Here is an 11364-nt window from a genome sequence, read left to right as displayed (position 1 = left end):
TGATAAATTGAAAAAAAAATAAAATCCTGAGCCACTCTACATAAAACATGATGTTCCAAATGATCATTTATTATATCTTTCAATGCCATTCAGAAATCATTACAAATTCCTCATATTTTTATTTATGAAAACACAATAACACTGTAATATTAATTGTATATTAAATAGACTGAAAATGATGCATTTGGTTACTCAATGAAGAGGAGCATTTGAATTAGGCAGTTATGTTAATTCAAGCACAACAGTAGACTTTTTAGATTTTTTGCTTAAATTGTGTGGTCTTTTCATATCACAAGTAGTAGGTGCTGCTCACAGTAGTTTAAATGTCTTATTTATTACTACAAAGTCAGGACTGAGTAAAATGAATTGAAACCTGCATTTCAAATTCAGACAGTGTTCCCAAGATAGAAATCTAATGAGACTCCCATCTTGCGGCTCTATTTTGTTCCATGGCAGGATACCTTTCATGATGCCAAGATCTCAATGAGCCTGTGTAAAATTACAGGATCCTACTTTACAAAACCCAGGTAACAGAATAAAGCCATAAACTCAGTGTTGCACACTGCTGACACTTAAATAAGAGTTTTTTGCTTGAATGGTTTAGAGTAGGATTAATATCACTACTCAAAGTTGTCTTTCCTGAAAACCATTCATTCTTCATTATTAAACAAGATGATTAAAGGTAGACTGCAAGCAGGCTTCTAAATTACAGCTGAAGTAAAAGAAACAAAACTAATGTCTGTTAGCCAGGGTTAAACTATATGCAATTTTTTAAGAATAAAGCTAGAAAGAGAATTTGTGCATAATTTTAAATTAACTGAGTATTTGTTCGTATCTTCAGACACATTTTTCTTCCACAGTTTGCAGTAACCTAAAACTGTCTATGTCACTAAGGAAATAATTTTAAGAGTTTGTAAAAAATTACACAGCAGTAGAAATTAATATTCAGAAGTGCACTGCAAATGTGCTGAGAGATAATGTGATTGCTGTTTGATGTGAGACACCAATATTAAAATATTAAGAAGAAATTGTATTAAATGATGTGCTATTTATCATTAAAAAGTTTTAAAAGATAGTACTAGAAGTAGACAACCACTACATAACCAAAAGCTGTACTTTGAAAGAACATTTTTTTCTCTATTAATTCTTCCCCTTTCTATTTCTAGACATGCAAGAGACCACAGTTGGTTCAGACACTCATACTTTGCACAGCATTCCTGTTCGAGAGAGTCACAAAGGATTCAGCATGTGCTTCTGAAGACTAAATATTACTTTGAAGCACAATAAGGAAAAATATTTCTGATTCGCATAAGGTGATTATCGAAATATTTACAAAATAATTCATATTTTTACATTAAAAATATATATATCTAATGAGCTTTGGCTATATTGCATAGGCTTTCTAAATGTCCAGAGAGTCATACATATTTCAACTATTTGCTTTTATATGTAAATAGGTGGTTAGCAAAATGAAAGGGAGTTTGCCAGCATTTTAGTGAATTTCAGCACAAATTCTCCAGATGTAAAAGGATATAGCTTTATATGTTAGTATCTATTTTCCTTCTTTAAAGAATGGTTCCAGAAACCATACTTCCAGTTGGTACATAACATATAGGAGATGCTAATCCCACTGAAGTCAATGCAGTTTTAATGATACTTAAGGTAATCAAGGCTGCAGGTTGAAGTAAAAATAGCAATACTTCAGATATTATGGGGAGAACATATGGCATGCTCAGTTGCTTCAGAAAATAACTTTAAGCCGTGGAAGGGACCCTTTCTTGAGGTAGCCTTGGGTTTGATCATGACTCCAGGGAATTACTGGATTTAATGGCTGTGGCATTGTCGCAGAGGCACTGCAGGTTGTCTTTGACAGTGGATCTAGTAGCATTTCTGAAAGCATCTTTTATAAAGCTTTTTTCTGGTATTAGACTCAGAAGCTTGTCATCCAGTACTTCTGAGAGGAGTTAATCTGGTTATGCAACTGGAAGTTCCTTCTCCATTTTATAGAGTGGGAGGATCACAGACAACTCTTAAACTTTTCCCTAACCTATCCATCAAAGCTGAAGAAGCAAAATTTGAGGGAAAACTACTGATTTGGTGGTCTAGCAAAAAAAGCTAGTCCCTCTGTATAACTCTATTCTATTTACACTGAAGCAATGTTGCGTACACTATGGTTACTATACATATGATACAGAAGTAAAATGAGATAGATACTCTATTTCAGTATTTTGCTGCTTCAGATCATATTCTAAGCCATGTTAAAGTATTATTAGAATAACAGAGTCCAGTAGAGATGTTTTGTGGGAAAATAAAAGCCAGATTTAATTAAGACTATAGAATCATAAAGACTTTTTCAATGAACACATTCAAATAAAATTTCAAAATATCAATGCAAAATACATTGACATATCAAATAACAATTCTCCACATTGCTTCTTAGCAAATATATATTGCTCCCAAGTGTTTTTTCCTTTCATAAAGGACTTCAGTTACCAGTGTGAGTGATACAATACTTGCTATTACCTCCCCACATCACAAAGCTTCAGAGAGTGTATTTTCTTGTCAGTATTAGAGAAGAGCAATATACTTGCAGAGTATATTATAGCCCTCTTAATATAACCTGACATTGGAGACTTAAATGGTAGTCATAGTTTGGCACAAAAATCTGACTAAGAGCTCCTGGTTGTCACTGAAGTCCTTTTAGATCTCAGTAAAGCTGTAATTGTAATGGAGAAAAGATGAAGCCAACATCTTCTTGGGTGACAGTGTCAACACAGCAGTGCCGGCTGTGGTGAATTGCTGGTCAGGCTCCTTACCATGAGGGTAGCACCATGGCAGGGCATGGCAGAGTGTTTGTTTTACTGAGAACTAAAGAAAGCCATGAAAACATATTGTGTTTATATGATTATTATTTATAACTATTGCTGGTGATGGGAGAAGTAATTGAAAGTGCCGTTTTGTAGCGCTCCTTGAATTACATGCAAAGTCATGCATTTGAAAGTGCTTATTTAGTCTTGAGTTGACTAATTATTAATTACATTCTTCTCCTGTCTTGTCAGTGAGGAGCTATAAACCCAAACCTACTTCTTGTGGGAGATCACTCAGCAGTACACTATTTTAACAATTTTTTATATATGATATGATATTAGTTCATGCTGATATGGTATGCACACAAGGATCCCCTCTCACTGCTCCACTCAGTAATCAGACCTCTCTCCAAAAGCATTAGTATCTGTTTGTATGCTTGTAGTGCTTGGTGGAGAGAAAGAAATAAATTTAAAGCTAACAACAATTTTCCCTTCACTGATAAAGTCCTGCATTTGACCTTCAGATGGGGTACCCTTCAGAGATCCTCAGACAAGTAGGAATCCCTGAAACTTTAGCACTATTTTCTAGTTATAAATAATAACAATATTCTTGGTGGGTGGTAACTAACGAGTGTTGGTGCAAATGGTGATTTCGACAGGAAGGGGCACCGGCAGAGGTCTTACTGACTGGAGTACTGCACAGTGCTGTACTTTGTCACTCTTCTCCGAGAGGTGCCGGGGGATACTGTGCCCATTGCCTGGCCAAGGTGAGAGTCAGCGCTGAGCATCTGACCTGTGCTGCTCAGCCCCCCGAGATTTGCCCCTCCTAGGCTTGTTCCCCCCAGGCTGCTCATCCCAGACCCTGACACTACCCTCTCGGTGACCACCACATTGTGGGCATTCGATAACTCCGAGGGAATATTTATTAAGCTGCCTGGCATGCCGGAGGTGGGCCTGAACACCCTTTCTGTCACCACCACATTCGAACCGTCTACCAAATCAGGAATGCTCAGAGAGGTTGGGAGCCGGGAGTTAGGTGCAATTACTCTTTCTGTGACAATAACGTTGGACCCATCTGTGAGATCTGGGATATCGAGCATGCTGCGCAACTCAGAGGCAGACGCAGGACCAACAACCCTTTCTGTTACAACAACGTTGGATGCACGCAGAGGGTCAACGCAGAGAGAGGGGGAGCCAGAGGTGTAGGTCTCGGTCACCGTCATGTTGCCGTGAAGCAAAGGATCTGGCATCGGCCTTGGAGGCTGTACGGTTGACCCAGATGTGTAGGTGTTTTCGGTAACAACCGTTGTTGTGCCAACTGGTGGAGGCATAGGTGCAGATCCATTGACAATGATGGTGGTTCCAGGTGGTGGGAGGTTTAGATCACTTTCAGGGTTGGGAAAGGCGACGTTAACGCATGGCCAAGGCGGGTTGACATCAGGGAAAGGTTCGATCTCTTTGCCCAGACAGATCTCTGCCAAGGTCTTAAATTTTGGTCCTAATGTATCCAAATACGTTTCATCTGTATCCTCTCCAATAAAGCTGCAGCAACCCACAGAGCCAACAGGGGTACCGACCCCTTCATGATCATATATTAACAGGCAGTCATTTGCTGGCCGACCTTCGTCTTCATCTGCATACACGAATGCTTTCTGTAGTTTGCAAAAACAGGAAAAAAAAGAGAACAAATTGACTTTTCAACAGGTTTTACACCATGAAGACTCAAGATGTAGTAAGGGTTCCTTAACCACACTAAGGCCCAGCTGACCTGAAAAAGAGAACGTCAACTGGACAAATTATATCCTCAGCGTTTTTTGTGACCTTGAAATAAGTTTTATTCAAATGTTCATGATATTTTATTCTTGTTACTGCACACACTTAGCATCTCAAATTTGGTCTGCCATCACTGGGTCTGACTGTGGGGTGAATGGAGAGAGCGAAAGGGATGTGGGAACGAATGTACTCTTTGGGCAGCAACATCTGGATGAAGCAGTGGGAAGAGGAGTGAAGCAGGATGGTGAGGGGAACAGTGGAGAGGCCAGGACAGAGGAGATGGGATGGAGGGCTGGCTGCAGAGAGGAAGGCTTAGTGAGCCAAGAGAGGAATCAATTTTGAGCAGTTTGGAGATCACTGATTTGTGGTGGCCTTGGGGATGGTAGGGTGGTGAGTGCAGAGGGATTGGGTAGGAAAGAGAAGAGTTTAAAATGAGTGAGAGGTGATGCTGGAGGAAGCAGGTAAGGACAGAAGAGGAGGTCCAGGAGGGAGAGGCAGAGGATTTGGAAATTGAGATGGCCAGGAGGAGGGGTAATCTGTGGGGGCTTAGGGAGATTCCAGTCTGAGAGAAGTCCATGCTCAGGACTTCAGGACTGCTCAGTCCTCTCCTCCACTGAATCTTGTTAGGATTTTGAACTACAGCAATCCTTACATATTAATTGATATTTTGGTGATGTATGCAGTTATAGCATTTATGCCTCACAGTTCATGCTAATTTTGAAAATATATCCCATTAATCCTTTAATCATGTAAACTCTGTAGTGTTTTTTATCCTATGTGTAAAGGCTACTTAATATGTTGCCAATTACAAAACTGCGTATTTGTGTCACTTGCAATTCACGAATCTTTTAGGGAACAGAAATGGCAATGGAAATAAGGAAGAAAGTGGAGTTCACAGTTCTTTAAGGGTTGAAGTCATGTCATTAAAAAAGCTGTACAGAAAGTACATATCAACAATTTCACAAAGTTATTATCTATTCATACACTGAAAAAGGTTGCAAATATATAAATTTGGTGGTCATTTATGAAGCTGAAATAATTTGATTGCTTGCTTCCATCAGTTTTACGGAAAGTCTGGTGAGCCATCAAATCTACTATGCCAGCAGCTCAAGATCTGTACTATTAGTGTTGTAGTTTTTCCTGCTAGCATGGTCAGTTTTGCTCACACCAGTCTTAAATCATAAAAGTTTCAATTTGAGTTGCATTATTTTGGATTTCCACCAGGTAACTTGGGGAGGAGAACCTAACAGTAGGCTCACAGATATAAGACAGAAAAGGTCAGGTAATTACCTCAGAGAAGTAGTTGTCTAGGAAGGCCATGTTCACACCTCCTTCTCGATACTCTTTTATTGTTCCTCCAACTGATCCTTTTACTTCCCCAGCTCCAGAAATTCCTCCAGCTGTTCCGTAACCAGTACCAGTGCCATAGCCAACCCCTGTAGTTTCTTCAACACCAGAAGCTACTACTCCTCCTCCACCATATGTGTTTGTATATATGTCTGAAAACAGAAAAAGAAAAGTTGTCCCTCCTGTGCTCTGCAAAAATTTACACAGAATTTCCCAGTTGTTTTTACAAGTAGTACAATGACACTACTGAATTTCTGAAGATATTTTAGACTGATTTCAGCCACAGATCCATGCACAGGTACAAAACATTGAAACGGCAATAAAAATTAAGTGCATATTAGCAGACTCCTAAGACCTTGATTTTATTCCTGAGGCTAGACAGCATCTGCATCATATGTGCTTTAGAAAATCGATTATTTACTTGTGTCTTTGACTAGGGAGAGATTCCTCTGTCTGGTGTACCTATATGTTGTCGTGGGATTTGCATTAGAAAATCAGATGATGCTTATGCATATTTATGCAAATAAATAAATGCATATTTATGATCATATTAGGGTTAAAATTGTTTTGCCTTAAACTCTTCTGTAGAAGAAATAGCTTTGTAACTCTTCACATTTTCAAGTCATTAGATTGTTAAGGGGGATTTAGGAGAACAACAATGGATCATAATAATCATCAGTGTTCATAATGCAGAATGAAAATGGCCTTTATAATAAATTATAGTCATACTTACAGGATTTTATCTTTTCCAGATATTTTCATATATTATAACAAGGTTTTTGGTCTTAAATATCAGCATTTAGAACAATAAACCAATTGCATACAGTAGTCTTTACTATGATTGCATTAAGAAACATAGGCTAAACTACATTTTTTTCCCATTTAATCTTGGTAGTCTCAGTTTATAGATTTTGAATCAGGGGCTTTCACCATAATGGTACTGAGCAGTGGAAATAAAGCAGATCACATGTGTGAGTCTTAAACTTTTCAGCTGTCATAGCAGCAGAACTTCCCTGAGAATGAAGACTCTTAATTCACATTTGTGCCCCAAAATGTTCTCTCTTGATTTTGCCTTAAGGCAAAACATTTTTTAATAATCAATAGTCATCAGAGAAGTTGTCTTGCAGAGTGGCATTTCTTCCTGTCAGAAGCTAGTGAAAATGGATCTGTGCCAGCATCCTTCCTTCCTGGTGTGGAGTAAGGAATGGGGAAAAAAAGAAAGCAGCACTGCATAGCTTGACTGATCTCTATGGACATCGAACTCCTGGGAGAACATAATCTCAGAAGCATAAATTTATTGTGTTATGTACCAGCTTTCTGTCTAAGCTAGTGCACAAATGGTCAGTAACTAACTGGCTACTTGACAGGTCCTATTCTCCCTTGTGGGTAAGCGGGAAACTGGGAAGAACTGAACCTTTCACCATTGAGTTATGAAAGAGTATTTCCTTATTCTGGCCTTAAGGCTGATTTCTACTAAAAGTAGTGTCTTGAAAAGACCCTCCATTCACTAGCTGGAATGATAAAGAAAAATTGCCTGAGATTCAAAAGCCTTGGCAGATATTTCAAAATAAATATAGTTTGCAGAAATCAATCTGCTCAAAGTCTTGAATCTCAGATCCTTTATTCATAGTTGAAGTCCTACTAGCATTCGTTTGGCTATCTACAAATGTAAGATTGAAAGGCTTGGGTTATAGTTGCGATGCCAAAGGGCTCCTTGAATCGGAAGACATGAAGTTCTGAAAGATAGCTTTATGACAGTGCTCAAAGAAAATTGTAGGATCTGCTTACCTGAGGGTTCACCAAAATCACCTCCTGCAGCTGTTGTTGGGGCAAGAATGTGTGAAACATCCTGGAAAACAACATATTGACTCATTGAATGATGACTTTGAAATTCCCGTATAAATTTTTTTCATTGTCTGTGTAAAAGGTGATGAATGAAGATGTTTTGTGTTACCTTGTTCTACTTTGCACTGAAAAAGCTTGCTAGCTATTGAGTTTCTGCTGAGGGAATGGTAACACCAATCTGTTGGGCCACGCTAACCAAACACAACTTAAAATACACAAACTCCATCTGCAGATGTTAAGAATCACCTTTCATATCTGCCTGGCAATCGTTTACAATGCCAGGCTTCTTTTAGAAGATGATGCAGGATTACACTTTCATGCTTCTAGTCAAATGCAGTCTTTTATGTAAATGTGAGTTACTGCTGATTTTAGAAACATGGGATGTACTGACCCTGTCTTCAGGCTGTGCACCTTCTATTCCCCATGGATGAATTGCCCCTTCTGTGCATTCAGGTACAGGTTCAAATCCAGTTCCAACTCCACCTGCAGCACCAGGTCCACATCCACAACAGTCGCTCACAGACATCAAAATCGGAATCACTTAACAGGAAAAAAAAACAGGAAACAAGGATTTAGGACATCTCTTTGTCACAGGAATAGCTACTTTTCCCAGAGGGCAGGTGTTCAAGACCTTTTGAGACTGTCTTTTGAAATGTTTCAAACCTAAAAGTCTGCAAGTCTGGCTTCCAGGATCATTAACTGCTTTGAGAAAAGTATATACTTGGAAATTAAGAATAATTTGTACCTTCAGTTATAGTAGAGCAAAGAGAAGGTGGAGTTGGGCTGTGACTCCAAATTTATGCCTATACACCTGGGAACAGACTTTGATCTATCTCAGCTAAACGAATGTAAGTTGCATACATACGAAAATTAAACAAACAGAACCAGTCTTACTCTGTATAGCATTCAGTTATATTCATTCTTGACATACACATAAATTTGTCTCTTCAGATACAATAATTGAAGAGAAATATGTGTTAGTAATAATAGAAATATATGAATCAGTGGACAGATATCCATCTGGCTACAGTGTTCTTTGGCTAAGGCTCCAGTTGCATTTCTCACATATATACATAATGCTTGATTTGAAAAACTAGAGAGGGAAACCTGAAACCTCAGTTTTAACGTATGATTACAGAGAGTGACTCATGTTTCCCAGTGTGCTGTATTATTCTTAGTTTTTTCAAGAACTCAGTGTTGGAAATTGCTGCATGCTTTAAACAGCAACTTTAAAAACACTACTCATTTTAGAAAGGCACTGCAATATTAATTTTGGCTGTCTTTAGGTCTTAAAGGCTGTCTTAAACTAGATTACTAATTTAGTAACCTTGTGTCATTGCAGAGGGAGTGGAGAGGGACATTTGCCTACACCAGACTAAGCAGAGCATCTGAAACTCTCAGTTTGACATCAAAGTGAACTGAAGAGAAAAGGGGAAAGGGCTATACAGTGTACAAAGTGCTACCTCACACTGCACGACTAAGGACATATTTAGTTCAGACTGTAAACTAGGAGAGGAGATTTCCAAAGGCAGAAAAAGACAGTCTTTCCTGTACCATTAACCACCCAGGAACTACAAACAAAACAGCCTTTTGCAGCCTCAAAAGTTCATGTCTGTTGTTTCCTACTAATCAAGGATCAAAACCCAAAATAAATCCCCCTCAAAAAATCAAGGGAAAAATCCATTTCCTCTGTTTTTGTAGTCAGTATTTCTACACTGGGAAATTTTAGATGTTTACTTGATGCCCAGGCCATGAAAGAAAGTCTAATTTGATACATTCTTATTTCTTCAAAAATACTAGGACATATGAATGAATGATCTGTTTTTATCCTGTTATCACAGATGCTACTTGTTTTTAATAGATGTAATGTTTGACAGCAACAGCCAAAAGGTTCACAATTTAAAAGGATTATATTTATTGTTCTACTACTGAAATTTGGCTTTGCGTTCAAAGGAAGCTTGTTCTTTATATCTTTTCATATGCAACTTGGAGCTGATACTTGTCCATTTCTTTTAGTAATGGTCTGAGAAACACTTTAGGAAAAAAAAACCCCTAAGTCTCAGGAAGGAAATAGTTATTTCTGAATAAAATATGTAGAATATAAAATATATAGAAATTCTTATAATTTAAAAGACATATTTTTCTCAGTCAAATGGCCTATGGGAGCCAAAAGCTTAACAGCCAACTAGAAAAGACATCTTATTTTAGAAGAATAAAAAAATACACTTTTTAGAAAATTGATAAAATTGTGTTCGTAATTCTGTACTTACAAACAAATATTAATCCACCAAGAAACATCAGGCCAATGGCAGCGCTGCTAAGTGTGGTAGAAGATGGGAAAGCTCTGCCATAATTTCCATTTCCATTATAACCACCATAATCAGTGGCTGTGCTAAATCCGCCATTACTGTCACTGTATGCACCAGTGTAATCCTGCCATTCTGTGTGGTCCTCACTTCCACCTCCTCCAGGTCTAGTCTCACCAGTGCCACCACCTTCTTGTCCTGTTCCTCCTCCACCTTCTTGTCCTGTTCCTCCTCCACCTTCCTGGCCTGTCTCACCACCTCCACCACCACCTACAGCACCACCACCACTGCCACTGCTGCCACCGCCACCGATGATAATTATTTTCGTGGCCCCACTGGTGCAGTAATTACGACTATCACACTGACAAGCTTGCACAGGAATTATATGTGGTCTAGAGCACCGTCGGCCTTGGTTATCTCTTACACTGACATAAATCCTATAAACGAAAAAGTCCATTTTCTGATTCACAAGTTCTGCAGAGGAAGCTTTGGGAAAAAAAAAAAAAAGAAAAATATTTAGGTTAAGGTATTGACTAGAAATACTGTACAAGTCTGTAATTTTTGTGAGTAATGTTCATAGAAAAGAATGAAGACCAAGTGTTGCCATTCTAAGATCTTCAGTTACCTATTTATCTACAGTACTTATTTAAAGCTGAAACTTATGGTACTCATTTGTGCTGGATTTTTCTTTTGGAAAACCTGAGCCAGATCTGTCTAGTCATCACTTTTTAAATTGAGAAATATAAAAGAGGCAAATGCATATTTTTTATATCTACTGCTGCTTTGCCTGGTTTTTATTAGCACAATGGTGAACATAAGAATTGCAAGTTTTAGACGTTTGGGTTTTTTTTCTCTCACAAGGAATTTACATAGGTTTTCCAAAAGATTTTTTCAGTAGTTTTGAAATATTGAGAAAGTTACACATTTGCATATGTTTAGGATAAATAGGAGACAGGAGAGTAGTTGTAATTGTTATATTTGCCATTTAATATAGTCTTCTATGCATAAAGAAAGTTATGTAAATTCTCTCATTTAGTAATGTATGAGATTTTATTAATTAGTTAGTTTGCTATGCCCTATTGGAGGAAACTGGAAAAGCTCCACTGGGCACTGACTAAAGCATTATTCTTAGAAATACAAGTAAGTACAATTTGTACAATAAGTTGCAAAAGGTGTAATATTTACCATTTTCATATGCCTCATAAAAGTAAAGCTCTACCAACTATTAACTTTATACTCTAATTTTTTTTAGGTAATATAAAAAGTATAAAGTCTCAAATAAATCC

At 37.9% G+C, this 11364-nt stretch overlaps 1 protein-coding gene across 1 annotated transcript; it reads right to left on the bottom strand.

Annotated features, from left to right (window-relative positions):
- Nucleotides 1-3487: 3487 nt before the first annotated feature.
- Nucleotides 3488-10564, bottom strand: LOC104535192 (desmoglein-1-like; the record flags this gene model as incomplete). The annotated part of the gene is made up of 5 exons (XM_010181908.1): nucleotides 3488-4459; nucleotides 5871-6079; nucleotides 7716-7776; nucleotides 8164-8312; nucleotides 10043-10564. Coding segments are annotated over 5 exons (1913 nt in total), but the record flags the coding sequence as incomplete, so codon positions are not given.
- Nucleotides 10565-11364: the final 800 nt, after the last annotated feature.

The sequence above is a fragment of the Mesitornis unicolor genome, unplaced genomic scaffold, assembly GCF_000695765.1.
Source record: "Mesitornis unicolor isolate BGI_N332 unplaced genomic scaffold, ASM69576v1 scaffold22013, whole genome shotgun sequence".
NCBI classification, from domain to species: domain Eukaryota; kingdom Metazoa; phylum Chordata; class Aves; order Mesitornithiformes; family Mesitornithidae; genus Mesitornis; species Mesitornis unicolor.
This window is presented reverse-complemented; position numbering and strand designations above follow the sequence as displayed.